General features: G+C 41.8%; 1 protein-coding gene and 1 long non-coding RNA gene across 2 annotated transcripts in view; one reads left to right on the top strand and one right to left on the bottom strand.

The window, feature by feature from the left end:
• Positions 1-1,919: 1,919 nt before the first annotated feature.
• On the bottom strand, positions 1,920-4,534 carry LOC116280985 (uncharacterized). Its single transcript, XR_004190409.2, has 2 exons — positions 4,341-4,534; positions 1,920-2,692 (listed from the first exon to the last, which is right to left on the bottom strand). It is a non-coding gene; the product is annotated as an uncharacterized lncRNA (long non-coding RNA).
• FNTB (farnesyltransferase, CAAX box, subunit beta) overlaps positions 4,282-24,527 on the top strand; it is a 65,078-nt gene continuing 44,832 nt past the window's right edge. The window contains exons 1-2 of the mRNA XM_006206964.3: positions 4,282-4,637; positions 22,320-22,384. Of these exons, the coding sequence (XP_006207026.1) occupies positions 4,494-4,637; positions 22,320-22,384 (209 nt within the window). The 5' untranslated portion in view covers positions 4,282-4,493. The remainder of the gene's footprint in view (positions 4,638-22,319; positions 22,385-24,527) is intronic.

Here is a 24,527-nt window from a genome sequence, read left to right on the forward strand (position 1 = left end):
TCCCTGTTCTCCCACTGTATTTTGTGTGTATTATTTTATGTTTATACCTGTTTATATGTTATTTTATATTTTATCTTTTTATTTTATATTCATTTATATTTATGCAGTTTCTGTATTTATTAGCTAGTGAGTTCCTGGAGGGTGAGGCTACGTTACACAGACAAGTACTCAAATGTTTATTACAGGGACTGGAAATCATTTGAATTGTTTAACTTACTCTGTGCCTATTATGTGCCAGAGAATAAGTGATGAACATCACAGAAGTCCCTGCCCTGAGAGCTTAGTCTAGTGGGAGGAAGACAGTAAACAAAATAAATACATGAAATATAAAGTCCGTCAGCTGGTGATGAGTGTTGTGCAGAAAAATAAAGCAGGAGAGTAGGACAGAGTATTAAAATTTGAGTAAGGACTGTAAGAAGTGAGAGAGCAGGCCCTGTCTGTCTACGCCTGGGGGTGGGGCGTTGCCGGGGAGGGGACAGCAAGCATGACCGCCCCGAGGCTGGCACCGGCCTGGGGTGCGCACACGGCAGCTGGAGGCCAGTGTGGCAGCTAGAGTGAGCAAGCAGAGTCCCAGGAGGAGGCCAGGCTGTGGGGCCTTGAGGTCAGGGGAAGGGCCTTGAGGTTGACTCTGGGATGGCAAGAGGGCTTTGAGTGAAGGGTTCATTTGCTTGTAGTCTGGCTTCTGTTTGTGTTAGGCTATTGGAGGACAAGAGTGGGGACAGGGAGCACAGTTAAGAGATGAATGCAAAGATCTAAGTAACAGATGGTGGTGTCTTGGACCAGGACCCCAGCAGTGGAACTAGTAAGCAGGATTCATTTCTGGATATATTTTCAACAAGATTTATGGGGAGTGAGAGGAAGAGAGGCATCAAGGATGGCTCCAAGGTATTTGGAGTAAAGTGGGAGGATGGAGTTACTCTAACTGAGGGGAAAAGACTGAGGGCACAGGTTTGGAAGGGAAGCCAGCAGCTCCGTTGTGGACATAATTGCTGTACTGAGATGCCTATTAGATATCTAAGTAGAAATGCAAATATTAGATGTGAACTCAAATTCAGGAGAGAGATCCAGGTTGGAGACATAAACATAAAACCAGTAGTTTTATAGCTACTGGTGGGATTTGAGACATTGAGACTGCCTGAGCTCACAGGCAATTGAGTGTAGACAGACCCCTGAGGCTCTAAAGTTGCAGCACGAGGGAGCAAAGGCCAGGGTATTTCAGGGGGAAGGGAATAATGAGCCATGTCACATGCTGCTAGGAAGTCAGGTAGGAAGACGAGATGATGGCTGAGTCTGGCCCCTGGACTGAGTGATTAGAAGTTTAACAGGGATTGGAGAGAGCTGATGGGGAAACCAGATTGGAATGGGTTCACAAGACAGCTGAAGGAGAGGAACTGGAGTCACTGGTAGAAAGGAAATGAGGAATGGGGAGGAGTGGAATCAAGAGGGTTAAAATGTCTTTTTTCCCCCCAAGAATGGAGAATAGCCTGTTTGTGGGTGATGGACTTCATGAAGGACAGGAACAATTTGATGTCTTAGGAGAGGCAAGGGAAAATTGCTGGGCATAGGGAGAGAGGGAGGGACTGGTCCTAGGTAAGAGCTGGGTCACCATTCTATCCAGGAGATAGGAAGGCAGAGTAGGAGGCCACAGGTGCTGTTACAGAACTCATTGTGGGGAGGAAATTAATTACCTCGCAGGATAATAGATGAGTTCTTTCCACTTTCCAAGATATGTATTATTACATAGATTTGCAAGGTATTAAAAGAAACGACTCATGCCACCATATGGGCTTGTGTGAGTAACGCAGTGAGAGCCGTTTTCAAGCTTACTCTGTAAGCCTACTCTAGGGTCAGAGGTGCCCTCTAGTGGTTCACTGAGGTCATTAATTTTTTTCTTTCTTGCTCTAGATGTAAGTACAAAATAGCACTATCAACATTTTATGTTGTTTTTTAAAGAAACAATGACAATTCACAGTTTGATTTAGAAACATATCATACATTTGGGTAAAATAAACGCAAACCATCTGCAGTCCAGGCTGGAGTTGCTATTAATTATCATTACTGAGACTTTCTCCTGTAAATACATCATTCTCTGCCTTACTGCCAGTATTTATATACATTCTGCTTCTTGAACGAGTCCTTTTTTTTTAAAAAAAATCAAACTCAGAGGAAGGATGACTGATAGGCCACTGCTGATCCAAGGCTGAAAAGTCTTCTTGATGCTATGTAGAGTACAAACTCCTCATGTTTTTCATTCCTTGTTTCATTTGACTTTATTGTCACTGGGTTTTCTCTGCGTGGGATGTCCTCTTGTCCTGGGTGAGTTAACTCATTTCCTCATGATATTCCAGATTGCCTTCAGTCTCCCCTGTTACCCAAGCTCACAATGTCCTGTGCTTCTTTCTCCCTTATGCCATTTCCCCTATATGCAATGAAAGGGTCCATTCTGTAATGATTATTTAATGCCTGTTTCTTCTGGTAAGTCATGAGTCCCGTAAGGCGTGAGAATGTGTCTGGCTTGTTCACCACTGTCTCCTCAGCACTTAGTTCAGTGCCCAGCACATTATCAGACACTGTCCTGCAGGAGACTCTTGCCACGCTCCCATTAACATCTTCCAAATCTCTCTGCGGAGGAGATGCATTTCAGAAATAGATTTCGATTTCTTGAATACATTTGCAATTGCTTTAGGTACACCTGTAACAGATGTAATGATTTGTTACAAAGCTGCTCTAGCTACTCTTTCAGGGGCTCAAATTAAATTTCCAGCCAGCAAGGGAACTCTTTACATAGAAGGCTGAATCCTTGGATATGACCCAGACATTATCAGATCATTTTTCCCAAAACAGAACTAAGGGAAAGACAGTAAGATGTCAATACAGAGGGAAGAATGAGCGCATATTCAGGTTGTGCAGCCACAACCCACAAAGTCCCAATTATTCCCAGATTTAGAAACATTCCAGCATCAGCAACAGTACCTCTAAAATGGACATGGTGATAGTGTTTACCCATCTGAGACCTTTAGGCCACCCCAGCTTCATCCTTAGAATCTTTCTGACTGCTTCTGTTTTACACCAAAGACAGAGAACAGGAAAAACACTGGTTGCAAAATACTACACCGTGGTTCCATTGGTTCTGGACATGTGACTTGGGATTAAGTGGGAACAGAGTAAAAAGCTCCAAACAGGAAGCTGAGCTGGTGTCCAGGTCTATCTGGAAAATCTGTTATCATCTTATCTTCTCCCACCCCTCAAATCCCCACCCCTACTCCAAACAGCTTAACCTCTTGGTATTACAATTTTGGTATAATCCTTTTGATGTGGACCCTGAATGAAAGAAGTCCTCTCCTATTCCTTGTCCAAAGGTAGCAGGGTTTTCCTAAAATCACAACTTGAACATTTTAATGGAGGTGTGTATGATGATTAACCCCACCCAACTGGAGTTTCTTTCATTTCAAACACCTTCAGATTAAATGTCAGAATTAATGCAAACACACACAGGTATATTTATGGCATATTCTCTCAAAGGTGCTGTTCCTTCTTGTGAGGCTCCTCCCTGTGTTGTTCACATGGATGGTTCCTTGTCATCCTTCAGGTCTCAGCTTACATGTCACTTACAGCTTTGGCCTGACCACCTAATCTAATTAGTACCTTATTTCATTTCTCTCATAGACCCTGTTATTTTCCTCCAGTTTATCATAATATATTTATTGTGTTCACTCACTTAATTCTGTCAATTCCACTAGACTGTAGGTTTCCCAAAGGTAGGAACATTGTTTGTTTTGTTCACTTCTGTATTCCTGGGGCCTAGCGCAGTGCCTGACATATAGTAGGTGCTAAATAAAAATTTTCTGAATAAACAAAATTTCTGACTATTTCCTTGTTTTTTTCACTTATACTTGTTCCTTTTACTGCATTTTAGTTCCTGCTACTGCATTGTAACCCCCAAAGGGATAGAAGAGAATTACAATGCCCCTTCCCTCCATCACTGAGTACTGAGATGGCAGTTTCTTTGTGGAGAAGCTGCTGGCTTCTCCTGGGCGCTTGTCATGTACTCAAAGGGTGCAAAATAATTCTATTCGTGATAGCATGACTGAGGTAATCAGGAGAGCTGTTAGAAATGTTTTTAAACTTCAACTCCCTGAGTTCTTGGGCACTCGAAATTGTGAACTACTACACAACAACTAAGAATGAGCAGAATGTTGAAAAGGTGTGTGTGTGTACGTTTGTGTGAAATGAAATTCAAATGAAATTCAAATTCAAATCCTTTCTTGCGCTCCAGGAAGCTGAGCCTCTTGCAGCAGCTCCTCTGCCCAATGGGGGGCAGCAGCATCCCAGCAACTCACCTCCTAAGGATCTGTAGGTGGCAGGAAAGAGATTCGCGCTCAAAATCTTTTGACTCTATCCGCTCTCCGTAGCGCCTTAGCCCGCTGGAGTTTCAATGCGCGTTGTTGTTTGACGAAGCTGAGTCTTACACACCGCCCGCTGCTTTCCTGATCATGGCTTCTTCGAGTTCCTTCACCTACTATTGCCCTCCATCTTCCTCCCCTGTCTGGTCAGAGCCGCTGTACAGTCTGAGGCCCGAGCACGCGCGGGAGCGGTTGCAGGACGACTCGGTGGAGACAGTCACGTCCATGGAACAGGTGAGGTAGCTTGACTGGGCGAGGCGCCCGCGTGGGAGCTTCTGGGAGCGGGAGTCCGGCCCTCAGGGCCGCCCGGGTGCGGGACTCACCGGGGGACTACAGCTCCCACAGTGCACCGCGGCGCCTTCCCTTGCAAAGCTCCCGGCGCCCAGACTTGGTGTGGGGAGGGGAGAGTTTGTGGGGCCAGGTTGGGGAGGGGTCGTTGTCGGGGTTGGAGGGACAGGACAGTACCTGGGTCCCCTCTGCCTTAGGGAGCGGAGAAACTCTCATGCTATACCTGGAGGACTGAAGTAGCCCGAGCGGGTCGGACAGCCCGCTCCACTCTGCCGGACATCGGGAGGTTCTCGGATGGGTAGCGCGCGTTCCCTACCCCGCTCATAGTTTCGGGACCCAGAGGGCAAGAGACGCAGCCAAACTGCGACCATGCCATTCCATGATCTGTTTAATTTCTGACCCACAGTGCGAGGTTTGAGGCCTGCCTCGTCGGTGGGCATTTTAGTAATTCAATCAGGTGAGCACCAGCAATGTGTTCAGCACGATATTGAACGCTGGAAATCAAAGAAAGAAAACAGACCCTGTGCATGAGCATGGCACAGCCTGGTCGGTGAAGACAGACAGGAAAACAACAGTTTGGGAAGTGCTATGAAAAAGTAAGAATTTGGGGCTCCTTGCCATTCACGGAGGCCTCGAAGTAGATGGAACCTATCACTTTGAAACGTGTTTGGGTAATGAGGAGTGAACTATAGTTTTGTTTTTCTTTTCATCCCCTAATTGGAATTGTTCCCAAGTTAGTTTTTGTGGAAATGGGTTATCCGTCTGTCACTAGGAAAAGTGATCAGATGATTCTTTTTGGCACTAACAAGTAAGCCTCAGGCTGTTTACTAAAATAAGATCTCTTACTGGTATCAGTCTCCAGGCTTAACCTTGGAGAGACCTGCTTTGATTTTCATACCTGAGGTTAGAAGCCTCCATTTTGGCAAAGTTAGTGATGATAATTATTATATTGTATATTTATGACTATAATAACAAGAACAAGTGTTTGAATACACAGTTATAGACATAGTAGTAGAGGGGAGTATTTTAACTGGAGATCAAGCTTCATGGGTTTTAGGATAGAAAGGAAACTTACCTTTTGAATGTAGCTTCCCGGGTTAGTTAGCCCACCAGTGTGTCCTTCTACAAAAGTCTTTTGCAAAAGAGTGCAAAGAAATCTCCCATCAATGAAAAACTGATGGATTGTTGAGTTGATTCAGGTCGAGCCTTTTTCTTTTTATCTGACCTAGGACTATGGGGTCACCTTTTACATAGTTAACTGAATTGACCCAGCTATTGACAATAAAAGGATGTTGTGAAGAAAACAGAAGCAGAAGTTGGTCTAGTTTAAAGACCAGAGCAGAAACTTCCGTGGTGAAAGGGACAAGTTAAAAACAGGAATATTATCAGGAGCTTTACTGATCTGCTCTTTCTCTTTTTCCTACACGACTTTTTTTCAGTAGCGTGCCCCTGCTTATTTCCTACCAGGGAAACAGCAGCACTGGTACTCTGAGTGCCTAGGCAGAATGAGTGATGCAGAAATGGGTGCAACAAGGTACTGGTCTGCAAGACGGTTGGCCAAGGTCTGGGCCAGGTGTGGGAATTAGGTTCTGATATGGAACATTGGTACCGTAGGTGTCTTTCAGATCTAGGCCCAACTGTCTGGTAGATAGTAGAGCATCTTCTGTTCCTTTCTCATGTTGTTATTCCAGCTCACATTCTAAAACTCTAGGATAAACAGTTCCAGATCATAGGAAGATAATGTAGTATCTTATTCTCATGGCTGCCTCAATGTTTTATGCTTTATTATTATTGTGTTAAGGGAGGTACTGGGGATTGAATTGGGGATTGCTAAGCATGTACTCTACCACTAAGCTATACCCACCTTCCTCAATGTTTTAATAATCATTACAGTGTCCATTTATTGGCCCTGTACCCAATAAATGCTCTCCATACACTGTATTATTAAATCCTTACGCATTTTGCAAATGAGAAGACTGAGGCTTAGATAAGTTCTAGTTTCATAGGTTAATGTTGATATATTCATAAGAAAAAACAACCTTGCTAGGAGCAGTTGTTTACAGAAGACACTACTGTTATTCCTTTGATTATGCTTGAAGATTCCATTTATTCACAGGGATTTGGTGACAGAGCTCAATTTTGTGCCATTGCCAATAAAAACAAATGCTTGTCACTTGCTTCCTATCTTATTATCAGGAGACTGTTTATTAATTTGTTTAACAATGATTTGACAATAGGAGTTAAACCTCTAAACAGTGGAAAGAATCCTTAGCTATGGGTTCTTCTGTTCCACTCATTCATTTTCATTTATCCAACAGATGTTTGAGTGCCTACTATGTATCAGACACTGTTCTAGCTGCTGGGCATAAGGGAGTGAACAAAAAGGCCAAGTCGATGCCTTTATGAAACTTTTGTTCTAGGCTAGGGAGGCAGTCAGTTAAAAAAGGGAAAAATCTCTCTCTCCCTCTCTCTCTCTCTCTCTCTCTCTCTCTCTCTGTTAGAGAGAAGTGCTGTGGAGGAAAATAAAGCAAGATAACGGAGATTGAGTGTGCTAGGGATGGGTAGGGTGGGAGGAGGGGAGGTTTTCATATATGGTGGCAATGGAAGCCTCTGCTGGTGTGTTGGCTGAGACCTGAAGTAGGTGAGGGAACAAGCCATGTGCGTGTCTGGGGGAAAAGTGTTCTGTGCAGAGAAAGCAGCAACTACAAAGAGCCTGAGGCAGGGCTGTGCCTGGTGAGTGAAGTGCCACTGTGAGTTGAGAGGTTAGCAGACAGAAGAGGACATAAGGTTGAATCAGGTACTTTCAGATGCCCTGACTGAGAAGGGAAGCCATTTGGCTGGTTAGCTTCCATTTACTTCCTTGGACTCACTCTACCCTTGCCTACCCTGCTCTGTGGATGTGGCCTAGGAGGTGGACCTGCACTGACAGGCTCCCTGGCTTTCTGGTTGCATTTGGCCACGTGGAGTACTGATAAGGGGGTGGGTGAGAGTGAGGGAGAAGAATGAGATTGGCGTCTGTATTCCCTTCCTGCAGGATTGTGTGGGCTGGACTGTCTCTAGGCTCAGAGTCACCACCTCTCCTTCAGGTGCCTTCTCCATGGAGCTCTGCGTGTCGCTCTCTATTCCTCTTCATACCTTCAGGTCTTGGAGGGGATGAAGTACCCCTTTGTTGCTAGCCCCTGTGCTATGAACTTTCCTCAAATCACCCACTTTGAATGTATCATCTGTTTCCTACTACTGATCCATGATTGGAGGGTTTTGACCCAATCTGCTGAGCTCATTTAGGTCACCAGCGAGAGCAGACTGTGGGGAGGCCAGTGTGGGCGCAGGGACGCAGTTAGGAGGCTATTGCAGTACTGCAGGTGACTAATGACAGCTCAGCTCCGGGCTGTGGTACTGGAGGTAATGAGGAGTGGTGAGAATCCAGGTATCTTTTGAAGGTTTTGACCTTGACAAGCTTTTTTGTTTCTTGACAGGCTGATAGATTTGATGCTCGGAGAATCTTCTATGACTTCAGAAAGTGAGATGTAGTTGTGTTATTAGTGGTTGTCTTCATATTTTGGTGCCACCTGCGGTTACCCCATGACCGATGCTCTGTGATTCAGGCCAGTAGGGTAATATTGTTACAGTCTCAGAGTTGGCAGGCTTGCCAAAAACCGTTGTTAATGGAGATACTACTCCTGTTTTTCTTTTTGGTGTCTTTTTCTGGGAGGGGAGGTAATTTAGTTTATTTACTTATTTATTTTTAGAGGAGTTGCTGGGGATTGAACCCAGGACCTTGTGCATGCTAAGCATGTACTCTACCACTTGAGCTATACTCTCCCCCCACTACTCCTGTTTTTCTTTTAGATTGTCTTTGAACAGGAGCAAAAGCGTTCTCCACCTGAAATGGCGTGCCATTAGACAATATTCAGTCAAGTGACCACGGTCAACTCTGAGGGGAGTCTAGAAATTATTAGTCTTAGTCCCTGCCCTCAAAATTCTTTTCTTTTAGAGGGAAAAAAAAAAGGATATGCCTGAAGCAATTGTTGCCAAAAGATCACCCCTGTCCCTGACCAGCCAAATAACCCAGAGACAAGGTCTTGGAGTTTAGAAGAAAAGAGGCAATTTTATTGCTTTGCTGGGCAAAAGGGACTCACAGCCTTCAAAATTGTGAGCCCGCCTTGGGGATGGGGCGGGGGTGGTGGTTATATAGCCATAGCTCAAAGCAACAGAATCATTTTCTCATCAGAAGACTTAGAATGGGGTCATGATGCCTCCAGGCAACCAGTTCTATAGAGGCCAGTGGTTGTCACTCTTTCCATCTCTTTATCTTATAAGCATCCAAGGTGTGGTCTCCTTGGTAATTCAGGCTATTTTGTAAGGTTAAAATCCTGTGACCTTCTCCCTGGAGATGACTCAGAGACCAAGCATGATTATAGCTTTCAATTACTGGAATAAAGTAGAAACAGTAAGATCAATAGCTTTAGTTTTAACAATGGGCCTGAAACTGTGAGTGGCAACTGGTTAGTCAGGTCAGTTGACTGTTTTAAGGGCAAGCATAAGAACAACCAATCTGTTAGCCTAAGTGCAGCCTTTTATTAATTCTCCTTCAAAATCACAGCAGGACTTAATGAGAGCATGTAGTGGAGTGCTCAGCTATGACTGGGCTACACGAGGGTTTCAGGGAGTGGAAGCCCATCTGTTGTGGGTTGAGGCAGTCAGGGCAGCTTCATGGAGGATGTGGGACTGGGGTTGGGCTGTAAAGGATGGAGCTGAGGGGGCAGCCATTCCAGTGGGAGGAGCCGTTAGGAGTGAGGATTTATCAGATTGGCTGTGGTAGGGAATTAGGTCAGCTGGATGAGGGGGAGGCTGAAGGGGGTGGGGGGTGGGGGAGTGGGACCAGATGAAAAACCAGGCTGAGGAGCTGGCTTCAAGTGATGGGCATTGCACCACTGCAGATCCTGAAGGAGAAAAAAAAAAGAAAAGAAAAGAAAAGAAAAGACAGATCCTGAAGGAGGGAACATTGGGGATCCAGGAATGAATCCTGAACTCCTCCTCTTGATTTGTTTCAAGTTTTAGTCTCTGAAAGATTACTGAACAAAGGCAGGACAAGTTCCTAATTATGGTCAAACTAACCAGTGTTTTAGCTTCTGACAGAAGGGGCCAGAGCTCTGTTTGTTAAGTGGCCAGTAGACTAGCTATGTGAATCAATTTTATTGTATTGAAATTCAGCATATACCGTGTTGCCTAACTGTAAGGCAGATGCAAGTATCAAAATTTCCCCGTTTTCCTTAAAAAAGTCCCCCAAAGTGTTTTTGATCAATACATGTACTTTTAGGTATAGGCACGTAGGTAAACAAATCAAATGCCTACTTGCAAAATTTATGTTTTAAATTTAGGTTCCTAAAACAGAAACACTCTCAGACATAGAGAACAAATTTGTGGTTACTAGGTGGGGAGTGGGGTGAGAGGGGATAAATTGGGAATTAGAGATTTGTAGATACTAACTAATATATATAGAATAGATAGATAAACAACATGTTTATGCTGTTGTATAGTGCAGGGAACCATATTCAATATCTTGCAGTAACTTACAGTGAAAAAGAATATGAAAACGAATGTATGTATGTTCCTATATAACTGAAGTATTGTGCTGTACACCAGAAATTGACACAACATTGTTAACTGACTGTATTTCAATAAAATATACATATGTATACAAAAAATTTAGATGCCTATACCTATTTAAAATCACACACTATAAAATCACACTAATTTAGAAACATTGCTTTTCCTCTTCCTCATATTCATAAAGCATTTTTCTTCAAACTCTTCCCATTCATCTTTGACCTTTGTGTTTTTATCATCCCTGGAGTGATATTCTGGATCAGCAAATGTTCTTCTAGACCACACTTTCAGTTTTTTGAGATGCATTCCTTTTGAGCATGGGTAAGGTACTGTCATTGAGGATTTTATCACAGGTTACAATAGAATTCTTTTACAATGTGTCTAGTTGGTGCATGTCTTTGATTAGCGCAATTTAACCATTTTATTAACTTTTAAAATGATATTTATTTATTTGTTTATTTTAATGGAGGTACTGGGGATTGAACCCAGGACCTTGTGCTTGCTAAGCACGCACTCTGCCACTAAAGTGCTGAAGTGCTAAGTACCCCTAAAGTGATCTTTAAAAGGGTTTACAGTGGCAGTTTACCCATGGAAGTGTAAGTTCATATCCCCAGGAGTAATTATTAACAATTATTAAACAGATTTAATAATTCCTTGATACCATCAGCTGACCTCTGTTAAGTAGCCAAAACCAGACCTTGACTGAGGTTGTTTTAGGCTAATGTGTCAACTCCAGCTGGTATTTTGTATTCAAAATAAAGAATTGAAAGGAACTCCCCACAACAAGAGTTACTTTGTAAGGATTTCTTATAAAGTGACTTGCTTTTTCAGAGGGATAATTTTTTTTTTCTTTTAGGAAGAATCCTTGTCTTACATTTAATCGATTAATGATTCTTTTACTGCATCTTCGGCATAAGCATGAGTCCCAGGCAGCAAATCTGCTTTCTGGAAAGGTCCTCCTCTGGGAGAGGAGGAGATGTAGGGAGAAGGGAAGTGATGGTCCATGATATGAAAGTTGGTACATCATGAGATTGGCTTTATATAGAAGCTGTGAAAGGGAGAGTAAGTACCAAATGCACTAGTTTTTTTTTTTCCACCACTCAGCTATGAATGGAAATCATTCTGTGCTTCTGATTGAATTTCTAGAAAAATTCCCGAGACATCTTTTAAACAAAGCTGTCAAGAATGCAGGCAGATGGTTAGATTTCTGTTTATTTATTGCCATGGTACCTAAGTCTTAGAGAGTTGAGTTCAGTCACTTCATCCTGGCCCCTAGATTCTAAGACAACCTCTCCATCGTTGAAAACCACGAACTAATATACATATTAATTTGTATCATTTACATAGACAACACACACACTAATGTATATTTATTAGTTTATATTATATAAAGGTACATATGCATATATATCCATGTAAATATATAGTAAGGGAGGGAAAGACCTTTCCTCTACCCATTTTAGGTTCTCCAGCTGGGGTCCTGTAAATTAGACTGACGGAAGACAGATTACCAAGAGAAAAATGAACACATTTATTAACATGTGCGTTGCCTTGGTACACATGGGAACACCCATTGATGAGTCACCCAAAGGGGTAGTTAAAACTTGGGTTTATGTATCATCTTAGGCTAAAATGAAGGAAAGGGGTTTTGGGCTTCTGGGTTGGGGAGACAATTTATGGGAAAGGTCCGGGAAAGTATGGTAAACAAGAGTTGTTTAGTAAGGTTTGTTATTCGGCTTTAAGTCAGGGTCTTCTCCATTGATCTCAGTTGTCAAAAGTCCTCTACTTCCTGGTACAGAGAGGGAGACGTCTTTACAGAAGGAAACTTAGGTCCTGATTTTAGAGCTTTTCCTTCATCTCCTGGTTATCAGTGGCCCTTCACTCAAAATAATCTATATGCCAAAGAGGCATATTTTAGGATTGCATATTCTAGTAGGCCTCAACATGTGTAATTTGACTTCAGCAAACTCAAAACCATTCTGCACGTAGAAACACCTAGCTTGTGCCCTGTCAGAAGCAAGGGTAAACTTCCGACAAACTAGTAGACTTAACTTCTGTGTTCCCCTCTTGCCATGAGTTGCCTCATGGCTGGAGAAAGTGAGTGGTGTACTGTTAGGACTAACAGTTACGTCATACATCAAAGAGGCTTGGGACGGCAGGCAAGAGTTTCTCTAGGTGCATCTCTCCTGGAGAGTTAGGACTGCTGGGTTGTAGGTTCTCTGCCTGCTACCATGTTGCCCTCCCCAGGGGCTCTAATTTTAAGCAATAATTAGTGTTGTACTGGAGTTCTGTTTTGCTCACACTCCAAGACTTGTTATTGTCAGTGGTCTTAATTTGGGGAAAAAAGTGTCTTTTACATGTGTTCCAAGTATCTTCCCCTAGGCTCTTGTTTGCCTTTAACCTTGTTTATGTTTGTGTTCTTATTTGTCTTCTTCCTTACAGTTAGGGCTTTTGAAGAAATCTTTCTCAATCCCAGGTATATAAAGACATTTCTCCTATATGCTATTTTAATGACTTGACTCACATTTTTCATGTTCAAGTTTAATCAGCCTGCAATTTACTTATTTATTTTTAGGGTGTGATGTATGCAGGTAATTTTTCTACCAGCAACATTTGCTGTGGTCCGTGTTTTTCCCTTTGATACTGGGTTTTCCTGTCTCTGCCTTATACCAAGTTTTCAAATATGCATGGGCTGTTAGGAATTCTTTAATGAAAAATGCTACTAGTGGGGGATTCCTGAATATTATAGCATAGTTATAATAAGCATTTGTCCTTTGAATGAGTCGGGGTTACTGCTGATGACATAAATGGTGGATCTGTAGGCCATTGGGGACCTCTTTCTAGTGTTCATTTTGGTTTATGATTTAAACTTAGTTTTCCATCATTGCTTCTGGAACATCTGTTGTTAAAACATGGTTTTTAAAAAGGCATTGACAGTGAGGGCGGTGGTTCTCAAACCTGGCTGACCATTAGAGCCACCAGGGGAACTTTTTATCTCTCCCACTCCTAGGTTGTGCCCCAGACCAACTAAAGTAGAACCTTTGGGGTTGGGACCCAAGCATCAGTATTTTTTAAAGCTCCTCAGGTAACTCTAATAAGCAGCCAAGGTTGAGAACCCGCAGTTCATAAAGGATTCATAAAGGAGCTCAGCCTTGATAGAGAGGAACGCCAGCTGGTTAAGGAGACTAGGTTAACTCTGACCTTCCGCTGCATCTTGAACTCAAAGTATTAGGTTATTTTTTCAGAGAAATGTGTTACCTTCTCACTTTTATTTATCCTTCACTAGTTAAAAAGAAGAAAAGTGTGGTGAGCAGGTTAAAAAAAACAATAATTATAAACTAAGAAAGTCCTATTTGAAGTCAAACTCAAGCATCAGCCTCTGAGCTGAAATCCGCAGTGACCATTACCACCACAGTGACCAAGAAAAAAAAACAAAAACAAAAAAACACAAAACCCTTTGGTCTGTTAAGCATTAGCATGTATCAGAATCCTCTGGAGGACTAGTTAAAAATAGTAAGGTGGGCCCCATCCCAGTAGTTTCTGATTCTATGAGTCTGTGACCCGAGAGTTCATATTTTTAACAAGTTCAGCTTGGTTGCAAGTAAACTACCTCTGAGCTACTTGCTCTGAAGGGAAGTGTCTCTCTTCTTGAAAACTAGCTTTTGTTCAAGTCCTGTGGGCACAAAACAAACTCCTCAGGGGCAGCAGTCTTTGCGTAGGGATGTATTCCAGACACCCCAAACATAGGGAAAGATGAGGAAGTATTACTGAGAAAATATTTTTTAAACTCTCACAGTAATAATAAAGAATTTTGGGTTTTTTCTAGTAATTTATTATGAACGATTTCAAGACTTTTACAGTGAACACCAGTATCCTCACCACCTAGATTCTTCTGTTAACATTTTATTTTACTTGGTTTATCACATGTTGATTCATCTTTTCATCCTTCTATCCAGCTTTTCTTAATGAATTTCCCAGCAAATTGTAGACGTCCATACACTTCTCCCTAGACACTTTAGCTAGAGTTCCAAATCTATTTACAGTTCTTTTTTTCTTTTGAGGTAAAATTTACACACATTAAAATTTGTGTATCTTAAGTGTATAGTCATATTCACTGAGATTTGGCAAGTACACACATCTGTGTGACCCAAACCTTTATCGAGATGTATCACCATTGCTTCAGAAAGTTCCCTCGTGTTCCTTCCTAGTGAATCCTGACTCCCACTCCCCATGCCTAGAGGCAACTAATTTTCTGATTTGTTAAAATAGATTAGTTTGCCTCTTTGAGACTGTCATCTAAATAGAGTAATATAATATGTATTTTTTCATATACGGCATCTTTCACTCAGCATGTTTATGAGGTCCATCCATGTTGTTCTGTGTGTAATTTTGTGTCCCTTTTTATTGCTGAGTAGTATTTCTCTGAACATAATATTGGTTGCTATTACTGTTTTCTTTTTTTAATCCATTCTCATATTGGTGGACAGCTGAGCTGTTGCCAGATTTTGGATATAATGAATAATGCTGCTCTACACATTCTTGCAGCAGCCTTTTTATGATGATGTGTTTTCATGGGTAAAAAGCTAGGAGTGGAATTGTTGGATCATAGGGTAGGTGTACATTTAGTTTCATGTGAAGCCACTGGCCTTTTCCCGAGTGGCCGTACGTGCCGCACTCTCACCAGCCATGTGTGTGAGCTCTGGTTCCTCTGCATCCTTGCCAGTGTTTGGTGTTGTTCCTCTTTCCAGCTTGAGTCATTCTGCTGGTGGGTGTGGAGGGGTTTGTTAAGGAAAAAATTATTAAAGGAAGATTTGACTCAGGGAGGACTGTTATGATGGGGTTTAGTAGTAGGGGAGAGACACTTGGCTTAACTCTGAATACAACAAGGAAAAGTGGGACTTTATAGCCAAGGACCAAGGTAGGGGGATTGGATGATGGTAAATTACTAAGAGGAATCCTCAGAGGTAAGAGGGGATTCTGGCTTATTTAACAGGATTCCTCCTGAAGGCAGGCCAAAGTGATCAGACATCACTGAGGGATGGTGAAGGATGAAAAACCTAATCAGATAGTGAGAATAGGGGATTCTGGCTAAGCCAATTTAGCAGGATTCTTACTAAAACTGGGTGATACAAAGATGGACACAGAAAAGTCAAGGCCTAGTTGGATAGAGGATTCAGAGGACCCTGACTAAAGTTTGGTCAAGGAGAATTTCTGTCAGTGTCTCATTGTAGAGTATTTGCTTTTAAATTGACAGAAACACTTTCTAATTAGTTTAAACATTTATCTAGCTACTGTATGTATAAATGCATTGTGTATGTGTGTGTGCAGATGTATGTGACTTTTCAAAAATAATTGTGGTAGAATCTTGGTATTAGTGTTTTGATTCTTAATAATTTTCTCTAACTTTTTATTAGAAAAAATTTCAAATATACAGAAAAATTGACAGTATCTATTTACCCTCCACTTAATTCCCCATCCCCTCCATATAAACTGTTAATGGCTAAATTTTAAAAGAGAACAAAATCATGATCATACAAATATAAAATGAACACATGTCAAAGATTTTGTTTGACTTACGGACCCCGTAAGATATTACAACTAGTTCAGATGACACCTTAACATACGACACGTTTATAGTCAGAGAAGGAATGCTGAAATAAATTTGCAGATAGATGCGAAACTGGCAATATCCGTAGGGTAATAATTGATTGCAATTCTACTAGATACAATTTGCATTTCTGTGGACAGAAATTATTTGCATTACTATCAGTTTTCTGCAAATTAATTTCTGCCTCTACAGAGTTGTGAGATAGTCTAGGTAAGGACAGAGGTGGAGATAATGCAATGGATCATCCAACTAGACCCAACTTTTCCTTTGGGGAGTGTGTGTGTTTAAGTGTGTGGGTGTGTGTACACACGTGTATATATGTATATGAGTATTTTTTTTTTGAATCCTTGAAGGTCAGATGAAGACATTATGACACTTCACCCCTAAATAATAAAGCATGCATCTCTTAAGAATAATGTTCTTCTACATAAGGACAGTAGCATCCTAGCTAAGAAAATTAGAAATGATTCTATAATGTCTAATATCCAGTTTACTTTTAAATTTCCCCAATTTTGCCAAGATCCTTTTTATATCTTTTTATGTGTTTTTTGAATCAGGAGCCAAAGTTCCTTTCTTTCAGTCTGTTTAAAATTTTTGAAGAGCTAATCCCCTGGGACTAAATTTTCTAGTGACTAATCCTGGTGGCCCTTTTTGTAGCATTTCATGTAGCAGTGTTTCCGAAACAAATCAGATGCTTTAGAATGTTAACCTCCTCCCAAGAGAGCCCTATCACTTTCATTAACAGGGTCACAAACTGTGTGCTTTGTGCTCAAGGGAAATGAACCTATGGGCGTTTTGCTATTTATGCAAGAGAAAATTATCTGTTGTTATGGGGCTGTTAATCACCCTTTGTGTTATACCCAGTTGGTAGCTGCCTTGGCTGTGGGGGCTCTCACGCAGAAAAGAGAGGTTAACTAGCATAGAGTACTCCATTCCTTTGGGATGGAAAGGAAACATGGAAATTCAAGACAAAATGAAAGGCTAGAGAAAGTGGACATGCTTTAACATCCCTGTGTGGAAGCTAATCCTTCCCTTCCTTCCTTCCTTCTTCCAGTTCTGATTTGAGAGCTATGTAATGTTAGAGTTCTTCGTGACTTAGGTAACTTTGTTTTTTAATAGTTACTCTCAGTTCTCCTATATTTAAAGTGAGAATTTTGATAAAATTTTAAAAAGAAATTTAATTATATAGATCTTGTTTTATGCAATTTGTGACTCCTCTTAATTCCATCCCAAAGGCTAAATTTCTAATTCTGCTAGTGTTTTGGAGATCCCCAAGACCACCCTAGGATTGCTGATTCACTTGTAGCCTTACCCAAAAACTGGGTTCGCCTCTTGTTGGGTGTCAAGCTAAAAAGAAATGTTACAGAAGTGGCAGGCCAGCCAAGAAACAACCACCACTCGGAGGGTTGGAGTACTCAGGCTTATTATGCTGGTGGGCTTAGAGGGGCTATCGCTCCGGATCTCTGAGTGCCTCCAGGAAGTTTTATAGGGTTGCTTACAATCTCGGGGTCCATCAACCAATAGTGTGAGTACAGCTAGGCAGAAACAAAGGGTTGCTTGCTGTAACCCGAAACCGGCCTAGCAAGGTGAAACTTAAAATTCATGAGTTAACTTAAAATTCATGAGTTAGCCCAGCCCTGTCTTGGCCCAGACCAACCTTTTCCTTCTCAATACAACCAAGCCAAAGATTAGGAAAAGGAACGATTTATTACTTGCAGCAAATAAGGAGAACACAGGAGATTTTTCCTAAAGCAATATCTCTCCAAACAGCAAAATTGGGGAAGTTTTAAGCTAAAGGTAAATGCATATTCATGAAGGGACTTGGGCGGTGACGAAGTCCATGCTTCAGGGTCAGAAAAGGTCGACATCATCAGTCAGGTTCCAGTTGATCTGGTGGTTGAGTGCTTCAGGCTTATCTTTACCATTAGAAGAGAACTGGGAGTCTTTGTAACTGACATATTATCTTTGCTATTGTTACTTCTCTTGCCTAATAACAGCCCTTTGTTTCTGCATTCTTTTGTTTCCTTAAGATCATTGATTACTGAGACCTGTTCCAGAGCAAGCTTTGTGGCCAGGCCTAGAACAGAAAATGGCTTAGGCTAAAAATGGCTTCTCTTATGGCAAGAAAGGCATGTCTGGTTTTCTTCCTCTAGGGATCCCCTACCTTATCTGCTTACACAAGGATTCGGAGAACTCAGCATATAGTCGTACTCATGGTTATGATTTATTACAGCAAAAGGCTACAAAACAAAGTCAGCAAAGGGAACAGGCTCATGGGATGAAGTCTGGAGGAAACCAGGCACAAGCTTTCAAGAGTCCTCGCCCAGTGGACTCACACAGGATGTGTTTAATTTCTCCTGCATCAAGTTGTGACAATGCACGCAAAGCTAATGAAGGAAGCTCATTAGAGACTTGGTGCTGGTGACTTTTACTGGGGCTGGCCACGTAGGCATCTTCTTTCTAGAGTGTCTCAAAATTCCAGACTCCCAGAAGGATGACAGCTATTCAGCATAAACCACATTTTTTATACAGTGTGAGTGAAAAATATTGCCGGCCATATCAGTAAACAAAGGATGCCACAGCCATCAAGTCATCAGCCACTATCCCACATGTGAGCCAGCGGGAACTCAGGGTGGAGACAAGCAGACTGCCCGGCCTCTGCAGATACCCCTGACAGTGCACCCTGAGGGAACTCAGGATGGGAAAGAACAGGATACTGGCCCTAGATAGCTAGATGCTATCAAAGGAATGATTTCATTGAGCCCAGACTTTTGCATCTTTCCATACAAAGGAAAGTGCTAAATTCCTTAAATTGAGACATCTGGCTTTCTTTAATTGACAGTAATCTTTTGATGTTCTGACTACCTGGTCTTTGTTACAGAATTCCTGTGTATCCTGACTCTTACCCTGCATCTTTGGATCTGAGAGTCTGTTATCCCAGGTTTACGTCCTGAGAAATAGCCGCTGAATAAAACATAACTCTCAACTTTGAGGCAGTGCATTTTTTATAGTCGACAACAATTTAGGCTCAGTGAGCCACTCTTGTAAGTTCTGGGAATGGTGGGAACCCACCCAGGATCCAGGCTCCCAGACTCCAGCCAGGGTCTGCCTTTCAGACCTTTCTAAGGATAGCCGTGTCAGGACAGCTATGTCAACTCTTATTTACAACTAGCCTTTTTCCTTTCCTTCTGCTGTGCAAATCAGAACATTCAAAGAATGCTCGCATCTTCCCAGTAACAAATTTACTCAGATTTTATATAATGCTGGCAGGCTATATGCAAAGAAGGGGAGACAAAAAAGGATGTTGCATTTACTTTGATTTTTTCACCCCTAGATGATTGCTTTTTAATTTCTGTATTAATCCATTACTATTTGTGAAAAAAATTGCAGGCTTATTACTAAGTATTATTTTAAAAGTTGTTCTCTAAAAATCATACGCTGAGGTGATCTGAGGTGCTGAGGTGATCTTCTGTTAAAAAATACACCAGTTCCTAAACACAACCCACAGAGTGGGAGTGTAAGGAACTTGTATCTAGAATATATAAGGGCTTATTACAATTCATTAATAAAAGGGCAAATAATCCAATTTAAATAATGAACAAAAGAGATATTTCTCCAAAGAATATGTATAAATGGCCAATAAGCCTGTTAAAAGGTGTTCAACATCATTAGCCATCAGGAAAAGGCAATCAAAACTACAATGAGATACTGCTTCACACACACTAAGACTGCTGTGATTAAAAAAAAAAGCACAGGTAATAGCATGTCAGTGGGGATATGAAGAAATTGGAACCCTCATATACTGCTGATGGGAATGTAAAATGCTTTGGAAAACAGCCTGGTGATTCCTCAAATGATTAAACATAGTTTTCATATGATCCAGCAATTCTACTCCTAGGTATATACCTATACCTAGGTAGAAATGAGAACGTATGTCCATCCAAAACCTTGGAACATCCGTATCAGCATTATTCATAATAGCCTAAAAGCAGAAACAACCTAAATGCCCATCAACTGATAATATGGGATATAGCCATATAATGGAATATTACTTGGCAATAAAAAGAAATGAGGTGCTGGTATATGCCACAACATCGAAGCTTGAAAACATGCTAAGTGAGAGAAGCCAGTCCTGAAGGACTATACATTGTGTGATTCCATTTATATGAAATATTCAGAATAGCCAAATCTACAGTGAGAGAAAGTAGATGAGGGGTTGACAGGGGCTGGGAGGATTGGGGGTGATTGCTAAGAGGTTCAGGGTTTCTTTTCAGGGTAGTGAAAATCTTGCAGAATTGTGGTGATAGATGCACAACTCTGTGAAGACGCTAAAGGCACTGAATCCTACAGTTTAAATGGGTGAATTGAACGGTGTGTGAATTATACCTCAATAAAGCTATTAGAAAAACATACTGATACTTAAGAGGAAATAAAGTTATTTGTCCGTTATTATGAACAGCTGACCTGTAATACTCAGGTATCTATTAGGATTCATAGCTTGTGTTTTCAGATGTGAGTCAGTGAGTTACTAATGGCACTGGAATATCACTTGTTCATTCTGAAGAAGAGTGGTTAAGAAATCCAAAGAGAAGTGCCACCGTGTTGGGAGTAGATTAAGCATTTTCCACTTTGCAGTGTGACATGTCTGTATCTCTGTCAGATATCTTTTGTTTGTTTTGTTTGTTTTTTGGGGGGGGGCGGAGATAATTAGGTTTACTTATTTATTATTATTATTATTTTTTTGGATGGAGGTACTGAGGACTGAACCCGTGACCTTGTGCATGCTAAGCATGCGCTCTACCACTAAGCTATACCCTCCCCTCCTCTGTCAGGTATCTTACTTTAGAAATAAAGCTCCATTTTCCTCCCCTAGTACTTGGCTGCTTATGTTGCCCAGGTGGGAACTGAAGGCGGGACTTCTCATTAAGAAGATCTTGGCTGGAAGCTTTTCTTCCTGGGGTCTGAGTGTCAGTCAGAATACTAAGGAGGAAACAGGCTCATCCATTATTAGCCTTTAAATATTGTCAAGTCATATGGAATTGAATCAGCTTGTGTTTGGGCAATGGAAGTGTGTTTTCTTCCCACCTGGTTTTGTTTCATTCAGAATTCATCAATTCACTTAGCTATAACAGTATTTTGGGGGCAGATCTTTATTTAAATGATCTACTGACATATGTTTCTTGTACTTTTAAAAAAATCCCTTTCAGCGTATGGCTGAGAAAGGCACGACTAAGAAACGCAGTCTGTGTTCCATTTAGTCTGGTGCTTTATATTAGTCCCATGTCAGTGTCTGGAATGGAGAAGGAATTGTGAGGGATCTGGGACAACTTTCTTATTCCTTCTGAGTCGAATTCTCACGGTGACTTCAGTCTGTTTTTTGAAGTATCGTAAGTTCTTAGCCAGATAATCCCTCAAACTCATGTTCACAGGCAAATACCAAAGCATTTCCTAAAACCAAGTATAAACAAATTTTAGGTTGGCTGCCATTTTAGCTGATTCACATCACTATTCTCATAACAGATAATTCTTGCACACTTGTCAAAGAGACTGGAAGCTCTAACTCAGTGGGTGTTTCAAAAGTAGATGATGCATTTTTGATATTTCCCAGAGAGGATATTATTATGTACCTTGAAATCTCGACAGGGACTTGCCTCACCGCGAAGAGCAGGGAGGGCCATGAAGGTGAAACCCTGTGTCCTGTGACCCAGCCCCCTCCCGCCCTCCCATACCCCTTCCTTACAGAAGCTGTGCTGTGTGACCACAGCGTGGTGTGGTCTTCAGAGGAGACAGGTGATCTCGTTTCTTTTGTGACCCGTCTTTCTGAGCTCCTTTGCTATGTGCGACTGTGGAGTCCTGTGTGTAACACAGGTCCAGTGACCAGATGTGCTGTTTCTTTGGTGTTTCCACGATTGACATTCTTGTAAATCCCTCGGGGGATTTTAATGCTGTTCAATCTGTATTTAAACCATTACATCTGACATTAAGAAGTAGCACCCTTGGCAGAAATTAATTGTGTATTTGTGAATGGCCAGTTAACGAACACATAAACAAAGTCATAGAGCAGATAAGAACGATCTTTCAGGCAAAAAGCATCTGTCTTCATCTGCTCCCTGAGTAGTTGGTGCCACGGTGCCAACATCCAGAAATGCCATCAGTTTGGATGTTATGGATTAGTTTACTGGAGACGTTGATTGTGATGCTAACGTGGCACGAGGCATTCTTTCCCTGTCCTTGTCCCAAACCTGTCGTCCTGCTGAGCCCCTTAATGCAATCCTGTCATGTTGTGAGGTACAAAACCACCCCAGCTGACTCTATCTAGCCAGTAGGCATTTGTGGTAATTGGAAAAAAAAGTTGATAAAGGTCTCATCTGTATTTGTTTTCTCTCTCCCTCCTCCTGTATCCTTACCAGGCAAAAGTAGAAGAAAAGATCCAAGAGGTCTTCAGTTCTTACAAGCTCAACCACCTTGTACCAAGGTAAGCTGCTGGTTAGGAATTTGAGGGAATCTGGGGGAGACTGCCTCCCATGGGAGCCTTTTTTCTTTCCTCCTTGAACTTGTCTCGTGGGATGTGTCTGTTGTGAGGCTGGTGTTTCCTGACCTTGTGGCTCCCTGGAGATGCTTATGACCGCAACTCCTGCGGCCATTAGAATACTGTCTATGGGAGATGCGCACTCGAACTGAGCTGTCAGATGTTCCTTGAGGATGCCCCTGGGGCCTGAGCTCTGAGTTCAGAAGGTGGAGAGAGGAAGTTCATGGTTCTGTAGCTTGGTTCTGACTGGCTGCACTGATGTTCAGATCAGAACTCTCAGGTTTTTCTCCTTCACATAACACTTTGAAACAGATGTAGTGTCCAGGAGGATGGAAAAGAATGGATTCCTTTGATGTGTATTTTTATTAGACTGGGAAGATGTGAGAGAGTTGAGCTTCTCCCAGCCTGGCCCTTCTTGGTGACTGTGATTGTAAGGGTGAAATTTCAAGTGAGAAATAGAATGCCTCTTTTTCCCCTTGGCCCTTAGCAGGTTGAAGCCTTCTAAGCTCTTTGATGTCAGAAATTCCAAAAGGGGGATTATAAGCAGAAACTTACCAATTTGAACCTTTATTTTTCTCTTTTTTCCAGTTTTGTAATGTATCACACTAGAATTTCACAGGGTTATTTCCTCCCTTTATTAGCATTTCTCTTCTGGTCACAGATTACTTATCCAAAACTGTCCTGTGTTATCTTTCCTTCAGAACTGATCAGTAGTCCGCACGGCGTGTGGTGCTCCCTTCTCCTTGACAATCTCTGAACGTAGTGTAGGTGGGCTGCTGGCTGATTCACCGTGGGTGGGAAGCTGATCTGGTCCACCTCTTTTATCAAGTCTCCCAACTTCCCGACACCTCCTAACAGACTAACTCCTGGCAAGTCAGTCTCTGGGGACTTCTGCTTTCTGTAACATTACAAATATTTCTAAACTGTTGTCTTTTTTTTTTTTTTTACCATCATTCTATTTTGTCACTATTTCCCTAGGAAAAAAAAAATCTGTCAAAAAGTTCTAATTAGCCCAGGCAGAAAATAATTGGAAAAAGGGACAGACAGGAGGGAAAGTTACCTTCATCTTCCTTCCCTGGAGAAGAGAAAGAGTACATCAGTTAACCAGAGGAGTCTTCTTCCGAACTGCTGACCTAAAGCTCTGCATTAACCCAAAGCCCAGACCTCAATAAATAAGTTTTTGCTCATCACAAGCCACAGCTGGAGATTAACAAGTGACACCATTTGTGTAAACAGCTTGGGGAGAAGGTACTGTCTGCCTGGGACATGCCGTTTCCCTGGAGGTGGCGGGACTTGGTGATGGCAAGGGGGTGGGCTGCTTCAGCAGGGGTTTGGGTTAGAGTTGTATCACGATGACTCACCTGATTGCGCTCTGAGTCACTGTCCACTGTCTGTGGCTCTGTAGACACGTGTCCCCTGTGTTTCCAAAGGGATCTTTGATCATTTGACATTTTACACCCACCATCAGAATAGAGCCCTTGGACTTTTATTCTTACTGAGCTGGGAAGGAGAACGGGAAGTTATTATCTGGGAAGAAGCTGTGTTTGGGGAGTGGTGGTAGAGGACAATAAAGGAGTAAAACCCTCTAATTCATAGGTCTTAGGCCAGGTGTGGGTGGAAGACAAAAATGTTCCTCTTGGGTTTGGATCCTTTGTGGAAATTGACTATATCAGACCTCTGGGTTTGTTTCAGGAATCTGACATTTCCCATTTTATCATTGTTGCCTATGAAAATGAGTGCTTTAAAGGATGCTAATCAGCATATTATGTCACAGCATGCTGATTAATGTTGGAGAAATTACACATTGTGGCTGAATGGGTGAGAATGTAAATCAACATATCAGTATAAGGCTGGAGCCATTCATTCTGTCATAGAATGAACTTCTAGGATAGGAGAATAAACCTGAAAATTTACCAGTATTTTAAATTACTATCAAAATTACAATATTTAATATTTTAGTAGTCAGATTTTAAAAGTCTGGCATTAGAATGAAGGAACAAACCTTCCTTGTCAGTGAAAGTGAATATTCAGAAATTAGCAATTAATCTCAATGACATGGCTCGTTTGTGTTTCTGATGTTGTGTTGCTG

The sequence above is a fragment of the Vicugna pacos genome, chromosome 6 (assembly GCF_048564905.1).
Source record: "Vicugna pacos chromosome 6, VicPac4, whole genome shotgun sequence".
In the NCBI taxonomy this organism is placed as follows: Eukaryota; Metazoa; Chordata; class Mammalia; order Artiodactyla; family Camelidae; genus Vicugna; species Vicugna pacos.